At 33.9% G+C, this 24459-nt stretch overlaps 1 protein-coding gene across 7 annotated transcripts in view; it reads right to left on the reverse strand.

Moving 5' to 3' along the window:
• Positions 1-2643: 2643 nt before the first annotated feature.
• Positions 2644-24459, reverse strand: part of NEK7 (NIMA related kinase 7) — a 145048-nt gene continuing 123232 nt past the window's right edge. For 6 of the 7 annotated variants that reach the window (XM_021928997.2, XM_003893351.5, XM_021929003.2 and 3 more), the window contains 2 exons: positions 21746-21859; positions 2644-5645 (listed from right to left, as the gene is read on the reverse strand). In XM_021928997.2, coding sequence (XP_021784689.1) covers positions 5535-5645; positions 21746-21859 — 225 coding nt within the window. In that variant the 3' untranslated portion in view covers positions 2644-5534. The remainder of the gene's footprint in view (positions 5646-21745; positions 21860-24459) is intronic. The other variant, XM_021929023.2, reaches the window with a different exon arrangement.

Below are 24459 nucleotides of genomic sequence, written 5' to 3' on the forward strand. Positions count from 1 at the left end.
CTCAGATAGCAGAGTTACTGCTCACCCCAAGATGTTCACAGGTCTTCTTCCTCTACCTGGCACGATCTTCCCCTTGTTCGTTCTTTGGCTGAGTCCTTTTAGGAATCTTAAATTTAAATGTCACTTTCTCGGTCTCTCTCTTCCTTTATAGCACTCATCAAAATTTCTGTTTATACATTTATATTTCTGTTACATGTGTTTCTTCCTGACTTGATTTTTAAGTCCATAAAAACAGAGTCATTCTGCTTAAGACTGCACATGTTGGTCTAGTAGACAGGTTACTCGATAATTGTTTGTGGTTAATAGACCAATCCCTTCTGTGCATCCCATTCTTTACCATCTTTTGCACTCCCTCTCTAAAACCTTCAATTTCTTCTCCATTTGCTAATTCTCTTAACTTTTAAACTTTATTATTTAAAAAATGATCAGCTACCACTTCTGATTATCATCTGATTTTTCTCCATATGCCATCATTCCTGTTTTTACCCCAATGTTTCCTATTCTCGTCTCCTGATATTGCTGCTCTGTAGATGTTATGATGTGTTTCTCATTAAGTCCAGGGGCCTAATCTCAGTCCTTATCACTTTTAATTTCCTTGCAACCCATGACAATGATAACTTCAAAATTTTCTTTTGGTTTAGCTTGTTTTTGCATCTCTTACCTCTTTGTCCCAGTTTTTCCTGATTTTTGATGTTTTGCATCTATGTTCAACAGTCTGTGGTGCTTGGATAATGCTCATTAATTCAGCAAAAATAAACTATCAGGCACTGTGTTATTAAGTGTCGAACACCCTAGTGAACAATGCAGGACGTATTTTTCGTTCTATCATTTATCTATCAGGGAGATTGAAATTAAAGAATCACACAAGTAATCATTTGGCTACAGTTGGGGTAAGCACTAACGGAAAAGTACAGAATGTAGTCTTGGTGGCTCCTGAAAAAGGGTATTTAAAGTCAGCTTTGAAAGATTAGTTGGATTCTTTTGCTAGCAAAAAGGGAAGAGCCATTTAAGCTACACTGTTTCTAAAGTGAGCAAGAGCTTGGGGCCTTTGAAAAACTAGGCCAGTGGGACTAATGGAGAGAACAAGGCAAAAGTAGATGGAAGTATAGCGAGAGAAGTAACACACATATTCTCTTCTACATTCGTGTATGAAGAGCTACATTTATCACTATTAGTGCTTGATAAATGTAGCTCTTATTATGCGAGTGTAGAAGAGAATATGCAGCATTGCATTTAGTCATTATAAATTGTATTACAATTATCCTGTAGAGTTAAGGAATGATATCCCTATAATATATGTGACAAAGTGAGGATTCAACCAATTAAATAATTTATACACAGGATTTCACTTTGACAAAGGAGTGAAAAAATGATTTCCTATGCATTGTAACACTCATAGTAAAAATAAGGTACTCGCACCCCCGGTTACAAATCCTAACTTTTAATTTCCTTTGACTTTTTCTTTTTTTAAGGTTTAAAAATAGATTTAGGTACCCAAGCGAACACTGAAATTGGTATTTAAGAAGACCAGAAAGAAAACTCCCTCAAATAAATCTCAATTAAATATAAATTTGAAAACATTCACGTCTTTGTCTGTTAACCATCATTAATTTTCCAGAAATTCACATGTAGTTAAAAAGAATGCAACAGCTTCATGGAAGTCATTTGATAACTCAAGGGATTCACTGCAGTTGTCTTTGTTAATAATGTCATCATTCTGATTTTAAAAATTGCATCAATTTAGTGGTACTTACAGCTGTAACAATACATGTAAACATAAATGCCTAAAAACAAGTATACTTTTTTGAAATAAAAATTCATAACTAGCCCCACTGTCTTGTGACTAAAATTATTACAAAATGGGCCATTCTTCATGATGGTATATTTGGAATATACTTCTGATGTGTAAGGCATATCCACTCACTCTACCACCAGTCTGGTAGGTTTCATCCCGCTAAGATCTTTCAGACTCACATTTTCAGGTATAGTAACCTTCATTTATTATGTGAAGATAACACTCAACATAAATCGTCTGTAACATTCTTAGCAGCCCATTACAATGACAGGAATTGAACCTGTCATGTAAATTTTAGACTCTAAAGCAAGCTTGTCCAACCCACAGCCCATGAGTCACATGTGGCCCAGAATGGCTTTTAATGCAGTCTAATACAAATTTGTAAACTTTTAAAACACATTATGGGATTTTTTTTTGCGATTTCTTTTTCTTTAGCTCATCAGCTATTGTTAGTCTTAGCAAATTTTATGTGTGGCCCAAGACAATTCTTCTTCTTCCAATGTGGCCCAGGGAAGCCAAAAGATTGGACACCCTTGCTGTAAAGATTCAAACAGTAAGATTAATATTCCTTTTTTTTTTTTTTTTTTTTTTACCTTTTAGAAAACTTTTCTCATTCAAAAACAGAAAATGATGTCCTGAAGAGAACATGAAGATGTGCCTTAATTTAATGCATGTTGATAGAACTACTTTTTAGGATTCGTGTAATCTCTGTTATCATCCTCGTCTATTCCAATTCTTACGCTTCTCCAAAATGGCAAAGTTATGAAAATGTGTAAGAACTGTTTCTGTACATTAAGTAAAATAAAAAATGGAAAACTTTAGGGGAAAAAATCATAGTTACCCAGACATTTTACTGTATTCATTTTTATTTTTATGTTTTTGTTTATATTAGGATATTGTACAATTTTCAAAGCTAATGACAGAAATTCTTTTTGTATGTATATTTAAAGCATAACAAAATAAAAGTATTTCACAAAAGATGTCCATATTACAGTACTATTGAAATATGAGGCATAGAGTAAGTATGCATTTGTGGGTTAAAAACATAATACATTCATTTTAAAGAATAAACATTTAATGTGAATAACATTTTGGTTAAAATAAATATCATAGTAAATGTTAACAGCAACACCTGAAGTATATGGATACAAGAAAGGTGTTTTGTAATAGATACTATGTCGAATGGTAAAGCATTCATGAAATGGCTGTAATGTCTTACTAAATTTACAATCATTGCACATTGTTGAGCACTTTATTTATATAGAGATACCCTTCATCCACCATTCCTAAACCTTACCACACAAAATAAAGTTACTCCATATTTTCACCTGGGTAACTGGTACCAATGTCTAAATAAGGTTTAGAATAGATATAGCTTTCATTTTACTGCTCCTCAAATCAATTCAAAAGTTTAACTTAATCAATATAAAATTTACTTATGAACACATATAAAGAACATTTTACAGGTGACTATATAAATTAGAGCTGCAAATCATCTTCATAATTCTTTGAAATTATTCCATTCAAAATTAAAATTTGATTTTTACACAGTGGTTTCTTCAGGAAAAATATGAACATTTAGATTTAAAAAGATAACAATATTTGAAGCAAAAAGTTTCCACATGTAGAAATAATGAATTTCCCTGATCATTAAATTCTTCCCAGCTATTTCCTTCTAGCAGATACATTCATTGAGAAGACAAGCTTAAATCTTAGTCACTTTGAGGGGTCAAGCTAATCAATTTCAGATCCATGTATTCTTAAAGATTGCAAGAAAAAAGAGTATCTGTTCCAACCAGAGAACATTTCATCCCAATTATATTACATTAAAATGAACATGACATTAATGGTCAATAAGAATAATTCTTCTCATACTTCTAGGAATATATCTATGGATGCTCAGTATAAATGTTAAAAGTCACTAAGAGTGTGAGAAAAACAATGCATCTAGCCCTCAGGAAAAAAACAAACAAACAACAGATTTCCTTTACCTATTCCAAAATAAAATTACCCTTCAGAAACCATACATAACTGATTAGATTTCAAAAAACAACAGTTTAGACTTTTTGCCCTTTATACATTTTTTAAGTTTACAAATACTTGAAAGCATTCAAATGAGTGTAAGAAAAACACATATGAAAAACAAAACCAGCAGTTACATCGGCTAAAGGGAAGTGTTCTTTGAACATGAGGTTTTCGCGTTGGCAGGATAATTCATCCAAGGTTGTAAGGTGGCACAGAGTCCTTTAACAGTGACTTCCTCTTGGCCTTTAGGCTTCACAATTCTGTGAGAAACTGGTCGCCCCTAATACGAAAACATTCAAGGAAAACACATCTGCACAATAGCATTTACGAAATTCTGCCCATTTCCTTAAGCTACACCAAGTGTTACCATCTCAGTCATCTTCATCAACAAATACAGTACTTTACTCAAAAGCTTCTCAATAGAAATGTTAATCTTATAACAATGCTGGCTGTAGTCATGGCCAGTTTTCATTTTATTAAGCATATTCTAGAATTACAACCTTGTCAAATGAATTGTAACTGTATCAACATTCACAGGTACAGTATAACACACATCCTTTCTTCCTCTTTAACATGACCAAACACATGCATACAGGGTGGCCCAAATTTTAAAAAGTTAAAAAAAAAGTTTTCAATCCAGGAAAAGTGTTGATACACCAAATATCTTTTAAAAGGGTATTATACCTCAGAAAGTATGAAACATTAATGGATAAAATGCACATACAATATAAATAAGAAAGTAACTTGAATAATAATATAAAAAAATTTCTGAAGGGGACCAATCAGAACTTCAATAAAACTTATGAATAAAAACTTAGGCTTATATTATAGTGTACAATCATGAGTAACATACACTTAAATTTATAAAGAAATTGAAATATAGTACTGCAAGGTTATTCAAAGAATATTTTTCAAATGTACAAACAATAATAAAAACACACACAAAAAAGCCTTAGGCAATGTGTAACTTTAAAAATTATTATCACACCAGCCAAACAAATCCTTAACCACTTTTTAAATGGATTCATTTATACCATTTCGATGCAAAGAGAATATCAAAAATATTAAAACAAAACAAAAACTCTTCAGTGTCTGACTCACATTTTGTCCCCCAATCTTCACATTTAATAGTTGCATTTTGAATGTATAAGCTAAGAGTTTTAAATGTTTCTCAAATAGTTTGTGTCTACATTTATCATAAGAATCATATTTGAAAACTACTCTGCTAAGAACTAAAACTAGTACTTCAAAGGTTTAAAAATAAAATCATCACAAAAGTTCACAATTGTGTTCATCTCAATGTCCATAAATTACTAAAAAAGAAACAAGTCACATGTTCAGATACTTTTTCTCAGGTTTGAGCCTATCCTGATGTGTGCCAAGCTGCACCTTAAATATTTGGCACTGACAGTCTATCTAAACACAACTTATCAGCAGAAAAGTGTAAGAAATTCTATAAACCTTTAGCCATTCAAAACCATCATGTTTCATTTTCTCTCCTAACATGCAATTCAATTATTCCAAAGTCATTTGGGGGTTGCAAGGAGGTGATTTAGGTGACTGGTACAAAATGAAGCTTATATGAAAACTGGTTAAGGATTCAAAGCACACTAGCTCTGAAATATTAATCTTAACACCAGACATAAATGGGGAGGTATGACTTGCACAGAATACTTTCAATTACTTTGGTTACACTCTTCATGATCTTGCATGTTTAGCTGCTTGCAGTGCACGCATGCATCCTCTTTGCTACGTCATAAACATAGGCGACGTCTGGTCGCTTCTCTGGATCTGGGTTGATGCACATATTAACTAACTGTCGGAGCTGTGAAGAAGGAAAAACAAAACCTGATTAAGACAACCATTTTTGGTTAGCTTACTGAAAGGAAGAAATTATGAATAGCTATAGACTTTACAAGGAAAGTACATTTTCTGACTAAACATTTACTGTACTAGAAATATATAAAAGACTGCTGCCAATGATTTTACAATAAGTAAAACGTTCTATGAAGTTCATTGAATGGACAGTATTAATGACAACCAAGAAGTATTTTCCACAATCAGAGGCTTTAAAATGGACTCTGTTTTTTTTTTTTTTTCAGAGTTTAATCAGAAGATAGCAGTCACTGAGGACACTAGGTTTGTAATTGTAAGTCTCCAAGTTAACTGTAAATACACACATACATATTTAGTATGTATGTGCTACATACATGTAGTAGATTTGATCAAGAATCTACTACAACAGACTTAATTCTAAGTTTAAATAGAAGGCAATTAGAGTAGACATACATTTATAATGAACCATTTTGTACAAATATAGACGAAAAGTTTTATGTTAAATTTTGTATTAGAGAAAAAAACACTCCTTTAAACTAATTATAATAAATTATAAGGGAAGTTATAAGTATTATCCCAATCTTCAATTGTGTATAGAGTATTTAAATGTTGTCACTTTATAGATGAGAGTTGATGTTTACTATTTTATACTATTTATATCATAGAATAAAAGCAGATTTCAATAAATTAAGAAAGTACCCTCCTATATGGTCCTGAATCCATCAGGTAGAAGAATACAGGATTTTATTCTCAATTCTAATTTCCATCAGTTTACGAAACTATGTGTTATAACATTGTATATGATCTTCCATAGACAATAAACTAAGAGGAAAAACTAGATTATTTTGCTTTGTAGGACTGTCTTTAGGAACGATTTAGACATTTTCAAAAATTTACATTAACTCTTTCTGGCCACGATATTAGCACTTAGTAAATTTTCAAATTAGCACAATTTCTTCATAGTTCTCCATTTCTATCATAAAACAACTCTCAACCAGAGGAAACACAAGTGGTGATTAAAAAGTGTGGGCTGAATATGTTGCTAGTGCTATGGAGAAGGCTAATGGCATTGAGAAATGTCATTCTGAAAGAGGAGGTGGATAAAAGAGTCTACCAGATGAAGGGTCAGGGTTTGGTAAAGAGTACAGTGAAATGGAAACCAGTCTTGTTGAAGGCACTTTGTAACCCTGTGCCCTTGGGTAAGTCACTGTCTCTGGAGGTTCATTTCTTCATCTATTAAATAGCGAGGTTGCAGTGTATGACCTATAAGGGCTGTTCTAGTCCTAATCTCTTACATTTTATGATTCTAGCAGAATGAAATTTAATGAATCAATTTTAGCTACACTTGGAAATTCAACAATGTTTCATAGTAATGTTATACCCACTGGGAGAGCCTGAAGATTTTAATTTATATTTCTTGCAAAAGAGCAGAGAACAGCATTAAAAACCCTTAAGGGGTACAGCTATACACAAGGCATTTTATTATGGTGATCTAAGAGAAATTTACATCAGAAAGCGAATGGCATTTTACCAGGTTACAAAAAAACAAACAAAAATAAATATATCCAGTCATACACAATGCAGAAGAAAGTGGAAAAAGCACTTATATAATGACACATATTTTAAAAGATAATGTGTTCTAATGGGTCATCTAGCTGTCAGATATTTTCTTCAGAGATAAAAACAAGAAAGAAAACAGTAAAGAATGGCAGGAAAAGAAAACCGTGGTACAAAAAAATTCATTATATTTAGCTAAAATACAAGTAGATGCAAGCAGTAACAATTTTCTGACTTCCTAACACTGCCACATCCTTCAAGCTGGTTCAGAAACCTTACTTTTCCTGTGTAATAATTCAGAACAGGGTAGAACATCCACTGAGAATGAATGACTGGCCCTTAAGTTCTCCTGGCACAAGGAAAAACCAAGATTAGAGATATAATGATGCAACTTTAGTTGAAGAAGACAGTGATTCTCTAGTTCACCAAAGTAAAAAGACAAGAATTGGGAATAACAAAAAGGGAGAAAGACAAAGAATAAGGTAAATAGGTAGTGGGAGTGCCAGTGAGCAGCTGCTTCTTAACTGCTCCTTTAAGGATGGCCTTTCAAAGGGATGACAGGTCAATTGAAGACCTAGGGGTAGGCAGAGCGAAAGCACCGTGGAGTCTGTTTTTCCCTCCCCCACTTATTGATTCAATCTCCACCAAATACGAAGTGTATTTTGTCATGAAGAGTTTCCTTTTCCAGAAGAATCAACAGAGATATCACCATATAAAATCAGATATGTGAAATATAGAACATGCATAATTTATGAATCAAATAATCTGTTGATAACTTTTCAATTATTTGCTACTTTTAAAAATTATTAAAATATAAAAAGAAAGAAAATCTATGAAATTAAAATATGCTTTGGGAATGCTCCCACTTACCCACTCCAGTCACATTTCTAGATGATCTACTCTGCAAGAGACACTATGCTGGTGGCACCAGATAAGACAAAGGACCTGTCCACAATGGAAGGCTTGCGGTCCAGGATGAGAAGTGAGAGAATGAATCATTTTCCTTTCCAACCACCTGACTGTTTCGTTCTTTCTTTTTGCCCCTCTCTTCCATTTTCATCCTTTCATTCAATTGTTCATTCAATAGTTTCCCCTAATGGAGTATTTATTATGTACCAGACACTTTGTTAGGTGGTAAAGATAAAGCAATAATGAAAAATATACAGCACAGGGCCTTAAACAGCTTACAATCTAGCAGAAGATAGAAGGAACAAAGAAACAAATGTGACTGTAGGAAATCATAGAAATAATTCTATTATAAACTACAAATTGATAGGTATCTCATGAGATATCTGTGAGATAAAGGTAAAAGATTACGTGTAGCTGCCCAGAGGAGGAAAATAATTACCTTTCTTTTTCTAAAATCTGTTTAACTATGAGTTGTTGTACCTCGTTCACGAAGGTATTGATACCCACACAGCTGACAGTATCTTTCTCCATTCCAAGTAATGCAACCCTCATCTTGGGTCACTTTCACGTTTATTTGATGTGAATCAATACAAATCTCTTTGATTATCTGGTTGTAATCTTCACTTTCATACCAATTTAGTCTCTGTCTTCCAAGGACACAGCCTGTTTCTTAAAATGCTGTGTCACATCAGAAATGTAAGCACACGCTCCTGTCCTTATGGGTCTCTCCCTCCCTTCCTCCCATGGTTGTGTTTGATTTGACTAGGACCATTTCCAATCCCCTTCATCCTGGTCAGTCCTATCCTTTTGGATTTACATCATTCAGTTCCGGCCTAGACCTTAACTTCTGTGACGTTTTCTTCCTAGTTTCTTTTGTAGGTTTATCTTCCTTTGAAAAATCTACCAAATGTTGATATGCCCTGAATATTTTCCTTTTCTTAACTCTTTTCCCGTTTCACTCTTCCTTCTTATCTTCAACAACTGCACTTACTCCCACACCTTCAATAACCACCAACATGCTGAGGAACACAGATATCTGTCTCCAGCCTAGACCTCTTTGCAGGCTCTGTTCCCATACCTCCAACTGCCTTCTGAGTACAGCTGCACGTAAATATTCACATTAAACATGTTGAAAACTGAAATCTTAGTTTTTTTTTTCTCCCCTAACCAGCTCTTCCTAACAGCACCTCCAACTTCTTAAGTCAAAAATTTGGAATTCATACCAAACATCTCATCATATTTCCTTCCTACCTGCCTAACCGTCAGCAACCAGTCCTATTGGTCCCAGGCTCCTTAAATCTTGTGTTTGTTTTTGCCACACCACCTTCACTGCCACACTCTTGGAACGTCTTCCAACTGACCGCGTTGCTTTTGGTTGTCTTCCAATTTCCCTAGCACTGCCTAACTAGCCAGGTGATGCTTCAACTTTAAGCATTTCAGTGGCTCCCCATACCGCTTAGAAAAGCTAAGGCCCTTAGCATGGCATAATATGAGCCACTAAAATCAGTCTCCTGCTTCCCTTTCCAGGCTCCTATTTAGCCCCAAATTCCTCCTCCCTTCCCCCACCCCACTTTATTTTCTAACCATAATAAAGCACTTGTAGTTCTGTGCTTGCCAAACTGCTTCGTGCCCCTACATCTTTGTGTACGCTGCTCCTCTGCTTATAACACCTCCCTCAAATCCCCTAACTCTCTCACCTGTCTGCCTGACCCATGCATCTCCTCGCTGAGTATCTCTTCTCTAAAGTCCTTCCTCATTACTGTATTTGCTACGTGGAACTTACTCTATTCTACTTGGCCCCCAGTGTACCCTTTACATACTCGTATTAAAGTCCTTATAACACTATATTGTACTTCATTAAATGTCTGTTTTCTTCTATTAAACTGTAAGATCTAGAGGATGGATACTGGATGAACAGTAAGTACTCACTGGCTTGCCGAATGAATGAAAGAATGAATAGGTAACTTCTGGCTGAGGAAAAAAGAAAAGGTTTTGTGGAGGTGGCATCTGAGCTGAGGTTTGAAGCAAGACCATAATCTTAATATATAAAAGGGGTGGAGAGAATTCTAAGCAGAGGTAACAGAATGAACCTTGATTCTTGGCCAAAGAAAGTATGATGTGTGTGAAAGCATGGCAAGTACTTCTGCATGACTGCGGAGCAACAGAGATGAAATGATAAGCTGAGGTCAAAGAAAAGACCTAAGGGATTTCAAATCTATTCACATAGACAATGGGAAATCAGTATTTAAGGCAAGAGGGAGAGATCATTAGAGTTGTGCTTCAGCACATATTTTCTTGGTATAAATACAGGCAAAAAGAGAACAATGCCAGCAGAATGCTCAATTAAGTTCCTCTAAGATTTCAGGCAAGAAACAGCATTCATCAGAAGTATTCACCAGGGTATCTGAAATGGGATAGCAGAAGTGGTAATGCTAAAAGAGGTGTGGCCTGGAGAGGGCAAGAAGGACACTTTGAGTTTTTGAAGTCATCACATTTGAGATACTGACACACTGGGATTTGGGCAGAAATATGAATTCCTGAATTTTGGGTTTAATTCTGCATTCATATCGAGATAACTGAATTGTATACATTAAATAGCTTTTGTGACTCTACCAGATCTAGATTATGAAGATAAAGGAGACAGCTCAAGTAAAAAGTTGTTAACCTACATTAAACAATCATTTTTAATTGTATGGTTCTCTTAATACTCATGTGTTGATTTAGTCTTGCCTAATGGCAGGTATCATTCTGTATTATACCATATTTATATAGAACTTATCATTTTACAAAATCTTCCATATAATTTTAACAGCTATTTTTAAAGCACTGTAATCTCCCACAACAGTCTCATTTTATAGATGAAAAATCCAAGAATGAATTAAAAAATTAATGGTGGAACTTGAGTTGGAACCCAAGGTATTTGATTTTTTTCATGCAGGTCTTTTGCCACTTGCCTTGTTGATAGCTTGTTTATTTTTACTTTTACCTACTTGGTCTTTTGGTTTGAATTTCTCATGATGCTTAATACAGCTATATATACATGATGATTATTAGTAACACTAATTTCAAATCATTTCCATTATAAAAGGATGCCACTTGATTTAAGGTATCATCTGAGTTCCAGTCAGGAGACATGAGTGACTAGATATCAACAGGTCATCACAGAATGGAGAAAGTAACATAGTTAGTTTATTCCACTGAGAGATTGGTCTGACTTTTATTCAGTGAACACAGAGGTAAGATGGCTCAAATTTCACTAAGGGTGTCCACCTGACATGTTGTTTGTTTTCCCTTAAGCAAATCAGCAGAGTAGAACCCAGGTTCTTGTCAAAGAGTATATAACCTTAAATAGTGTGCCATGTAGTGGGTCCTATCAAATTCTTCTTGAGAATTAACATTTAGGGAAGACTCTGTAATGAATAAAAGTCATCTTTACAACTTTGGATAATCTAAGTTCTATCCTTTAATTAAATTAGACCACCAGAAAGCTGCATCCTGGGAGCACATTTGTTTATCCTGCTGACAAAGTGCCTTTCCAAAACTGTGCTTTGATACTTACTTTTGGATTTTATCAACTATCACTTAGGTATTTGCGGCAATGTACTAAGCAGTGTCTTCAACATTACTCACAGATCTTCATACGAGATATTTATACCATAACTTAGTAGGAGAAAACTTGTCTTCTGTGAGGTACTATTAATAGTATATTTCCCCCTTATAAGCAGAAACTAATTTGCTTACTATGTTTCCCTTTGTGCCATGAGATAAAGGAAGCAATAACTAAATGAGAACCTCAATCACAGCAAGTCTGTTGGTCATAACAGGTACACATTTACATTCCCTTCTATCCCTGGTTCTGAATTTTACTTAAATATCCTTTTAAACAACAGGTAAGTCAAGTCCATTGCAATAAATTATCTCAAATATTTTTAAAGAAAAGTGGATTGTAAATTACATAATAGGAGATTTATATAGGCTGAATTCTGAATCTGATGTAATTTTCCTCGGTATTTATGAGATAATGATTTATTGTTCTAAAGATACACTTAAATAGACCTGTTACTCTAGTGGGGGGGAAAATAAGTTGAAAAACTCTTTTGGTATCATAAGGGGAAAAATCACGAGTAACCTACTTTTATGTTATAAACAACCACAGACTAAGTTTCATGCCTTTAATGTTAATAATTTGGTTTAAAAATGTGAATTCATATGGATCCATGAATAGTCTCCTGTAAGACTAAATAACAATTATAAACAAGGTCACATCTCACCCCTTCCTCTTTCAATGAATACAAAATTATAATACCACTTGAAGATGGTAGAGTTATTTGTGCCCCTGCCATCATGAATAGGAGGATAAAATAGTCACCTGTGTATTATAAACCAGGAATTGTATTAAGAGCTAGGGTTTAAAATTTATTAATTGGAAGAAGAGAAAAACCCATTTTTACGATGTTAAATACACGTAATAGGTTGACTCGTGGTTACTAAGGGGTCACTTTTTGCAGCTAGTGAACATATCTGGGGTTATAGTACTTAGATATTCCACGGAATTATTAGTTTTTCTAAGACTCCAGTGGAAAACTGAAAATACAGTCCCCTGAACATTTTCAGATCAAAAGATATCTCCTTATGCTCTCTGAGATAACTCTAGGGTTTCAACTAAATGCTAGTTCCAGTGCTCGAGTAAAGAAAAACTATTTCCTAAAAGCTAATATTTAATATTTATGAACCATTCTATGCATTTTACATGATTTAATTTACTCAACCTTCATAAAAACTCTATGGGGTGGACACTACTGGTATGTACAATTTTAGAGAGTAGTAACATTCCTAAGGCCACAAAGGCATAAGAGGCAAAGCCTAGATTTGAACCAAAGCAGTCTAGCTCCAGCGCCCAAGCTTTTATATACAGTACTATATTATACTGCTGGGGAAAATTCTAACTTGATCTGCAGGGCCCCTCACGGCCACCTCTGCACAAAGGTGGGGTGACCTTCCACACAGTCAAAGATAGATTGTTGGGCTATTAGATTTTCAAAAGAATGTTAGCTCTAACACCAGAGTTCCTCGGGTTTCTAAAATTAATGGATATGCCTTCACATTTCATAGGCCAATTCTGATCAAAAAACAAACCAAAAAATTTTCTCTACAGTTCTGCAAAACTCCCAATAAGATACCGGCCCACTTTATCTGTGAGAGATACATTTAAATGATGACACCAAAATATTCAGATATTATGACTAGAGGGATAATTTTAATGTTATTTCTAATCTGACTCATGAAAATGCCAGTAAACTCTCTCCAAATGAAATATACTTGATTTTTGTCCCAGAACAATTTCTTTACTCTGGATTTTAAACTTACATAGTGACCTGATGAACATAAGAAATGCCTCTAAGTTTTTTTTTTTTTTCCCAGATGTCAAATAATCAAAATGAGACAAAGATCTTAGACATCTCCCTCAGTGTTTATTTTACATTTTTAAAAAGTTTCTGTTAACCTCTGGAAGGAATAAAGTTATTTTAAAAACTTTTAACATTTATCCAATACTGTGCAATGATTCTAAGTACTACATTATTAACCATGTTCAAGGAAAATGTGATCAGATAATAACATTAAGAATTTCCTATCTATTTCTTCACGTCAGGTTTCAATTTCTAATAATATTAGTCAATCACTTGTTCAAAACATTTCTTGTCCTTAAATCGAGGGAGTTAGTTTTCCATTTATTGCTTTAAATTTTAGAAATAATTCCAATATCAGTAGATATTACAACATTAATAAGAATAAATACAACTAAGTAAGCATTTCATGGTTTATGTTATCTCAGAAAATTTAGTTTGCATCACTTTCTACTTGTTTGTAAAAAATGTCCACTTTGTTGCTTTTATAAAAATTGTTTTATATAATATGTTAAAAATAAGGCAAAAGTAAAGGTCTGAACATACAAAAGCCTTTGCAAAATCAGAGAAAACTGTTTAATTCAGATGCTTCACAAAAATTTAAAAAGCAACACAGAAACGTTTAAATGAAACAAAGTATATAAAGTTAAAAAAAAATGGATTTTCTATAACATTCCTAAGGGATTATAGGTCATTAACCATAAGGAAATTAATGAATGTTCTCAATAAAGCAGAGAAAATACTAATATATTTTGATCTATATATTTCTAAAGAGATATCAAAGCAAATAGGTTGATACCAGAAATATTAAAAAGACGACAGTGTTAACAGTCATTGTTGTCAGGGTGATAACCCAATTACAGATCAAGTTCAGGCACGTACAGGTAATAACAATAGGGCTCTTTGTGCATTATAGCTTTAGGTCACTAACACAATTCTCAACAGAATAATAAAGACTAGTGCTATTGGTACTGTTTCTTTTTCACCCCCATCTTAATCCCTCTGAGACCAATTATGTTATGTCAGCCTCCCGGATATACCCAATTTCCATCTACCCAAGGACACATTTTAGCACCCCAAAGTGGGTCTAATACATTAAAGTACACTATATTTTGGAGCTTTAGATATTTATACAAAATGATTAGGCGTATCCAACTTGTACACCAAAGTGTCACTAGTGATTGACTTGGGGGTAAAGGGAAAGGGAAAAGAAAGTAATCTTACGCAGATATAAGGTAATGTAATGTCTACATTTCACAGCTGAAGATCATTCAGTGTCTTCTGAAAACCGTGAAAGTCTTATAGAAGTTACATGATTTTGTAGGATCCCACAGGACATGTGAAATATAGGACACCGTTTTGGATTCATGTCTTCAAGGAGCAAGTCCCCAGTGTCACTTCAGAAGCATAGGTGAACAAAGGGACTGCTTAACTATATTTTTTAAACAAAAATAGAACATTCAAAGCTTAAAGATCTAATCTTACATGGCAACTTTCAGCAAGGTGGCCAACTGATATTGTAAGTGATGAGAATATTAAATTTACTGAAACAATTTATAGGAAAGAAAATCGAACATTATTAATAGTGTTTGAGATAACACTGTTAATTTTAATAAATAATGGCTCAATTATATATTATTGATTTTATTATATATCTCTCTCTGCATTTTAAAGTAAAATATTCTTACCTTAGAATTTGATTACACGGTTGCAGAGGCTGCAGAAATATTTGTACAGAATTACCTTCAGACATTATTTGTGCCATATAAAACAATGTCCTTCTTTTAAATAATCTTGGGAAAATGTATTAGAAAAAATCCTCTAACACCAACTTAAACAACTTTGATTAATTTCCAGTAACAACTCCAGAAAATTTGCATAGATCTATTAACATTTGTAAATCTAGCAATCAAAACTAAAAATATCTGGACTGCTCAAATGAATAAAAAAGTTTTATAAACTTAATTTAACTTCAAAAATGCAAAAATAATCTACCTGACACTTTCATCTTGTTTTTTTTCTTATTTACATAAAGCAGTTCTTTTCATGAACCAAAACAAAGGTCATTTTTGTTACTGACTTAACTCCCTTAAAAATCTTCTTTAAATATATTCTAAATTTAAAAATAAAAATTATTTATAAATATTGAGTTTGAAATCCAGTTATATTTTTAAAGCTTTCATTTAGTGATTTCCTTTCCTTAACAGTAGACATTTGAAAACAAAGTATTAGTAAAATTATGACAAACTGTAACGTTTTTTGTTCAATATATTATGGATCAACATATTTGCTATCTTGAGATACATGCTTGGTTTTTCATAGTCAAATATATAGAAATAATTCCTACCCTTCTGCCATTTCCTCATTCTTTCCTTTCAATGACACATTGCCCCTGAGTTACCATGAGCCAGAAGAGTGTTCTAAGCAAATGCCTCATCGTGCCTCTGCCCTCTAACCTGCTATGCCTCTAGGGAAGGAGATCCCAGATAAATATGGTGAGTGAAAGGATTAAGAACAGAGAGGAGAAAAATAAAGAATTAGTAAGTCTAAGAGTAAAACTCATGAAATGCTCATTCATAAAACATCTGAGTTTACTTTGGGCTCTGTGTTCCTGTAACACAAACGGGGGGATGCCATGCCGCATGGGCACCATTGTGACGTCCAATGTTTGCTCTAAACATTGTCTAGGTCTCTACTTACTAATATGTAAAATGGGAATGATACCATTGCCCTTCTTTAACAGGAAAATTCATAATTGCGTTAAAGAAAACATGATTTCAAAAGTTAAAAAAAAATTCGGTATTATAATTTTATTCAAAGTCACATAAATACGTTATATTCTCCAATAACCTATAAATATTTGAAATCAGTTTAGTTCAATTAAAAATTTACTATTTTTGCTGTTCATACATAATCAACCATAGGAAAAAAACCCTGTACTTTTTAATCCCTGTGTTCATTTTAAATACTCCAGAAAATCAACACTTTTCTGGTTTCAACAATATAGGAAATGATGCCAGAAATTCTTAAACATTTGAATGAAGCAGCAGGAAAGATATCAGGCTGCACTGCTAACCTATTCCAGGAGAAGCCAGAAAGAACCCTCCCCTCCTGCCTTCCATTTCTCTATCTTTTTTAAAAAAAAAGAGGAGAGGGACACCGTCCACCTAAGAAGGAAAGTCAAAAATAATAGGAGATAAAACCAAAATATATTTATTAGCATTTACGAGGTAAAAGTTTGTGATTCATTCATTCTCTGTTAGTTATTTGATTGAATATGACCTTTCAGGCTGATATTTTATGGGATAATTTTTTTGAGTAGGCTCATTACCTGATTTAAAAAAAAATAGTTTTCTATCTGTGGGCTGGAGGTATAAAGTCATAAAATGAACAGAAATTTAGTGTAAAACAAAAGAGACACTAAGTAATGTGCAAACTGATCACTGGGTTAATAATTCCAATTCCAAAATCATGTTTTGTTGGTTTCTTCACCTACAAAAAGCATTAATGAGACTTACTAAACTATCAAGTTTTTGAAAATATAATCAGAATATAATCACAGTAACCACAAATATTGTATCCTTCAACAGTCTTTTCTTATTTATAATACATTTAAAATTACTACTAAATAAACATCTGCCATAACCACTAGTTCAGATCAGCAAGCATTGTTGTACTAATAGTCTAATTATTAAAAACATTTTAACTATCTTTCCAATGTTTGACAGGTGCTTAAATTTCCTTTTCACTCAAAGCATTATTTTTAGTATTCAATTTATCTCTATTCAATTTTCTTCAATGAAGGGCACCCTTTATCCTTCCTTCTCATTTCCATTTCTTAAACTTTCATCTGTAAACCCCCTACTCAACTTACAGAACTTTCTTCCAAATCTATCTCCTCAAACCTAACATGAAAAGAAATGTTACACCTTTTTTTTTTTTGAGATGGAGTCTCACTCTGCTGCCCAGGCTGGAGTGCAGTGGCTCGGTCTTGGCTCACTGCAAGCTCCACCTCCCAGGTTCATGCCATTCTCCTGCCTCAGTCTCCCGTGTAGCTGGGACTACAGGTGACTGCCACCACATCCGGCTAATTTTTTGCATTTTTAGTGGAGATGGGGTTTCACCGTGTTAGCCAGGATGGTCTCAATCTCCTGACCTCCTGATCCGCCCGCCTCGGCCTCCCAAAGTGCTGGGATTACAGACGCGAGCCACTGCACCCAGTCCAGAAATGTTATGCTAAAGCAACCACTGAGATACCACTGTGTCAACCTTTCTTATGACTTCTCTATTTAAGCTAGGAATTTTTAATAACAAATAAAAAGTATTGAAAGAAACGAAGTATATATTTTGTTTGATATTAATGCCGACATTTTAACAGTATCAGTCAAATTTCTAAATAATTAACAATATAGCTATTTATCATTGTTTTTCAGAGTTTCATGAGACAAGTTCGTGAACAAATAGATAATTTTGATAACTATTCCAATATCTCTCAAAGAAATTAAATACTGAAATTGAAGGAAAACAGCATATTTATCTTATTTTCCAGTAAATGGACACCCAGCATTATAGAGAAAATGGTGCTTATGTAAAATAGGAAGTAATATCAATAAAAGAAAACTATCCACGTCCTCTGGCCTATCTTGTGAGTAATTTTCTGCCTTACTCTACAGAGAGTTCTTTGGAGAAGTTTCTCTCACTCATTCAATTGTCATTTATTAGTTCATCCTTTAATCTAACTCTGAGATTTCCACGCTCATTCCCTCAATCAATCAATCAATCAATTACTAAGGCTTTAAAAATGTGTCAGGCCCCAGGCCCTAGAGATACACAGATAAGCAGCAGAGTGACTGATCCTCAAGGGCAGGAGCTTGACAGTCTGCAGGGGGAGGCATCCATGCAAGGAAGCTACTACAACATGGCATAACTGCCAAGGGAGGAGGCGTTGGGGAGAGAAGAAAGGAGGTCAGGGAAAACTATGCAGGAAAACTTTATGTCCAAACTATGTTTGAAAGGGAAAGAATGAGTTTCTTTGGTAAAGAACAGGAAAAGAGGTATTTCAGAAAGAGGAAACATCATCTATAAAAGCATGAAAATTCATGGAACTTCTAGTAGAACTTGCATTGATAAGAGTTAGAGAAAGAAGAAAAGAATATCCAATGATCAATAATTCTTGAGAGATGAGCCCAGGTCAGTTTACGACAGGCCTTTTGAGCCACAATTCCTTATACATAAGTAAATGTTTGCTTCACTGTCACCAACAATACCAAGTTTCATTTAAACTAAGAGACATCTAAGGAAAGATATCTATCTTTTTAACCCAGGACTCGTGTTAAATATAGTAACTGCCCATTGATACATGGATGAGATCACTACTAGAAAAGGAAAAAACAAAAAATACCAAAAGAAATCAGAAATTAAAATATTTCAGCCATAAAATATAGATTTCCTAGTATCATTCATGTGTAGCTGAAATAAATCAATCTAGAACCCTAATTATTTGTATAGACTAAGACTAGCATAATTCAAAAGAAAAGATTTGACATACAGGCTTATTTTTCTAAAACTTCTCATTTTTTGTTTTAATGCTTAACTGTTATATATGTTTTAGAATATAAGATAGGAAATTAAAAGAAAAATTCCAAGCTTTTAAACTCTGGGTTCTTAAATAGAATGACTATATCTAGAAATAAATTGTGTAGGGTTCCTTAGGACTCCTATCAACTGAGGCTGATTGGCAGGTATAGCTAGTATTCTCATGAAATCTTCCCTTAAAATCTTGTTTGGGCAGTAACCTTAAAAATTTGGCAGTAGTTACATAAATTTGGTAAGCTCTCAAATACATATTTGATAAGTTGATTTGCTTATTTTTCAAATAGTTACACAGTCTGTTATCATTTAGCTATAAAATTAACAAAATAAACTGTCTTTTAATTAAAAGTTCACTGTTGAAAAACTCTGTACTTCACTTTTTATTGGCTCCTGTATTTTGCCATACTAACAAATTAAATGGTATTTTGGATTTTTTAAAAGATCTAAAAAGTCTACTTTATAAAAAAAAATTTAAGACATTATAGCACTACCAAACGTGGGATTTTTGGCTACCATGAATTCTGAATAACGAGTTCCTACTTAAGGACAGAAAATATTTATTAGTGCATCTGCATTTCAAAGCTCTTGTTTTGAGAACTCTTCTACATAACTAAATAAAGTAACATTGTTATACAGTCTGCATATTTTTATATTCAATTCTTTACTAAGAATTATTTTCCACATTTACCTAGAAACTACAGCTTTCTATTTCATCAGGGAATGACAACAGATTTTACCAATACGAGGAATCACACTTTTTTGGAAAGTACACCATATAATAATGTGTTTTGCTTTATAGCTCTTTTCGAAACTGGTAACTATATAGAGTGAAGTAAAAAGTGGAATCTATTTTCCTTTCCCAACTCTAAGACCTTCTATCTGGGCCAGACTTTGATATTTGCCCCTTGGCTGAGAATCCGCATATCCAACTTCACACTTAGCTGCAGTGAAGTAGCCCTGCAGGCAGGCCGACTTCAACGAACCACTAGTGGTATCATCATTAAAATCCTGCTGAAGGTCACCATGGTAACCGCCTGCTGAGGCTTCACTGCTGCACTCGGCATCTCCTAATCAGCTACCATGTGAAATGCAAATTCAGACAGTCTGAAAATTAGTCAAGAAGAATAGGGGATGAGGATGCAGATATGTGAAATATTCATGTGCTTCATGGAAAAAAGAAGACAGCATGAATGACACAACAAAGAAAGGCCCCTGACATTCTTGCTATCATTTTGCATTATTGTTCACACCCTACTGTATTTCCAGGCCTATAGTTCTGAAGTTGGTTTTGTGAAATGCCATATTTATAGTCTATACCCAAAATAGTAATTAAAAATGGCTAACATAATAGTACTAACATCAAATAAAGATAATACTTTTAAATCATCATCACTGCTGTGTAACAGTTTATTCTAATTACCTGAATACGAATGTTATGCAGAAAAAAACAGGCATCACCGATTATCAGTATCAAAACTACCAGAAGAAAAAGTGCCTATTATATTATAGGAACACAAATGCTTTACATGTGGTGAAAATTCTTTAGAGATATTTATTATTCAAGTTACACAAACTCAAATTTCCTTACATAATACTAAGACCCAATGCTATTCGTTTCACAATAGGAAGACTGACATGATTACCTAATAAGTGAACATTATAATTGTTTTATATTTATTCTTTCTCCTTTCCATTTTCCTGAGGCAAAAAATCTGTTGCTCATGAGAAGGTGCAATGTCCTAACTCAAGACACTATTTTCTCTGGGTAGGTCCCTGATGAGTATTCCATAAAGTGCTAATATGAAACATTTTAGTTGACCTGAGATACTGCTATTCTGCATATATCCTCCTTAAATATTGGTAAAATCATGATACGTTAGGCTAAAATGGGAGATGTTTTGTTCAATGAAAGACTGGACACTGGGTAGAGCCAAAACAACTCACTTCAATGGGTTACCAAAGCAAGCAAGTATTCAGACTCAGATCTTAATAAGGTAGCCTTCTAAGATTTTCAGCCACAGCTAACACACTTTTTAAACATGTCTACAATGATAACCTCAAAACATTTCCCCAGTAGAATCTGGGTATAGCAGTGAGATGATAATAGGACAGGTATTGTCAAAGGAGGGAAGATAAAGCTTAAAGAATAAGGGTCAGAGATACGTAGTTAAGAGATGCATGTTTCGAGCTTTGGAAAACATGGATGAAAGGGGAGTCTGCCAAAATAGAAAATTACAACTGTGTGCCGGTCTAGGACTGTGAGAATAAGGAGTTAGCCCTGTTACAAAGGGCCATCAGACATGATGATTAACTAGAGCCTAGGTATGAGCATTAATTCTGCCCTTTGCACCATTCAGTACACTGTAGAGTCAGCTACTATTCTTATCACACCTAGAAAGTGGCCAATTTTACACTACATTCTGGGTTGTGGTCTACTACACATCATGAATTGCAGAGTCAACTCTTTAGACAGCAAGTCTCCAAGAGAATGAAAACAGAATAAAATGTGCTAGTTCTGCTACGTATACCATTCATTTTCATTTCTGGATAAAGTAAAATTTCTTAATAAAATAAAAATGTTAGCAAAATGGACAACAGACGAACACGTGGACTGAAAATGACTTACTTCTTCTGAATAGTGATCTGAAGGAAGAGGTGGGTAGTCACACTGTTCTATCTTCTTACACAGTGAGTATAAATTCATTTTGTCACCATAGAAAGGACTCTGTAATGCAGCCATCTGTAAAATGCTCCCAATGAAACTGATATAGTTACATGGTAACTTAAAAGGTGATTTCATCAAGTATATTATACAGGGGTAGAAAATAATTACAAATATTTTAAATAAAGTTATCTGGGCATTTTGATTTTTATGAATATCCCCGTCTGAGAAAATTTATTAAGAGTTAAAAATCTTTCTGCAACTTTTGTTTTTTTTCCGACATTTAAAATGCCCTAAAATAGAGAATTAGTTAACATATTTCTTTATATACAAATGCAACATAAAACAATATTAAGAAAAATAACACAATTTAAAAACTCTTTGTACCTATAATGAAATAAAAACAACTACTGTATCTTACAACAAAACAGTCATCACAAGGTATAGCTCAACCATATAGAACAAACATGAAACTGAAGTTAAAACTGAATTATAATCTAGCATAGGGAAGAGAATGCAGAGCATTTTGTCTTGCATAATAGTTTCTGAAGATAAAGGTTATTCTGAGAAAAAACAGTCTTCTCAATTTAAATGCAATAACAGATCCCCAAATAGTTTACAATGAATTAGAACTATTTTCTTTTGATAATGTCTCAAAAACATTAAATATGCTCAAAAGCTCTACGAGTCATAGCTGTAATTCAAGGCTTCCAAATGAGATTTTCATGCAGAAAAACGTGACCCAAAGGATGAACAACTTTAAAAAAGACATTATTGAATTTAAATTTATTTTAAGACAAGGTTCTAACTTGACATTTAAAGTGCAAGCAAGTACTGTGGTAAGCAGGGTTACAAACTAGAAATTCAATTTAAAATGTTCGCATCCTGTTCAAAACCTTCTAAATCTTTGAACCGCAGCAGCAAGAATACAACACGGAGTGCCAGGCTGCCCCAAAGTCAGTCACCCTTTTCTACATGTGCTAATAAGTTTGATTTTGGAAGGACAATGTGTACATTCCCCAGACAGGCAGAGTGTGTGTGAAACACGCTAGTCCATGCTGTGCTACTCAGTGAGCGTCAGTGGGGACAGGACAAGCTGAAAATGGCTCTCATCTGTCTTCTGTGCTCCAGACAGAGGTTTAACTCCTTCAGAGCCTTGATGAGAAGGGGATGGGATTGGAAATCAAAACTGGCAAGTAGCTCAACACATTTTTATCTTGCCTATGTTTTACATAAAACGTGCACACAAGTATATAGAAGTACCTTAGGAAGAGTTGTTTCACATGACGAGAAAGAAGTTAAAAACAATCTGAATGCCCCTAATCATATAAAACACTTTGAGAGGAAATTTCTAGAAGAACTACAATAATAATAATAATAATAATAATGGTTTTTGTTTTAAATGCAAGGACACTTTAAGATAAATGTTACCTTAAAAATACACTGTATACATAAACTATAGTCTCTCTGTGTTTGCAAAACCTTAAGTAAATGTACATAATTCATTATCATATTCTAGGCGTTCATTATAGTCCTTTTCCTCAGTACTGCAGAGTGTTAAAAAAAAAATCTGAATGTCCCCTAAGGAGTTAAACAGGAATAGTATATTTTCATGCATCTCCTGCTTTGACAGATGAAAAATGTCAACTGTCCTGTTTTTATTTTCAAGCTTTTGCACTATTCATCTGGTTCATTAGTGCATCTCGATGCTGCCCCTGACAGCTGCTCGCCCTCTCCTCCCAGCAGCTGAATTTTTCAGGCTAATTTGATCCTCCACACTGAGACGATCGCTAGAATGATTGACTTACTCCCTGACCTCCAGGGTCTGACTTTCCTGATTAGTATTCTGGGGGTGTCGGAGGGACGAAAGCCCACTGTCTGTCTTCGGGGCTGGTGGCAGCTCTCTTTTTTTTTGAACTGTAAGCCACCAACCTACAACCCTGTAAGGATGCAATTGCTGCGCTGAACAATAAAGGAAATGTGTAAAACCTACTTTTCCATGTAAAGGTCCGTGTAGCAAAAGCACAGCATCTTGATTTTAATTAGTAAAGTCTACTTTGTTGCATATCAATTAAAACTGTACTGCTTTTTTTTTTTTTTTTTTTTTTTGAGGTTTCAGGAATATTTGAAAGTCTAATTTTCTGAGTTTAAAATACATTTTCAAAAAAGGCTTCCTATGTCTTCATTGTTAATAGTAATTTTTTAGTGCGTACAATACAAAATATGTGCTGTTATGACCAATTTTTAAAAGCCAAACTGTTAGGTATTTCTATTAACAATACACTGAAACATAAGTGAAAGGAGATAGAACATAAAGTTAAATTAAAGCTTTAGAAAAATTCTACTTCTTCTAAAAGATTTGCATGGAGAAATCAAGAAAATGCATTGAGATGAAAACTAACGTTAGCATGATAGATACTTTAACTCAAAATCATCCACAATACATATAACTCATGGATGTAGGAATGTCCAAAGATGTTATTTTTATTTTTGTGGCATTTTAAGTCCGCCTAAAAATGGGACACCATCTCTCAAAGGCAAATTCAAAATGTGATAAATTATTTCAGTTTTGACATGAGTCTGCTAGACCTAAAATAATTATGCAAACTTCCTCTCAAAATTCAACAGAATTTTTTTTTTATTGCTAAATTTAATCTAGTTATTGGAAACCAATTTGC

Source organism: Papio anubis, chromosome 1 (genome assembly GCF_008728515.1).
Source record: "Papio anubis isolate 15944 chromosome 1, Panubis1.0, whole genome shotgun sequence".
Lineage (NCBI taxonomy): Eukaryota > Metazoa > Chordata > Mammalia > Primates > Cercopithecidae > Papio > Papio anubis.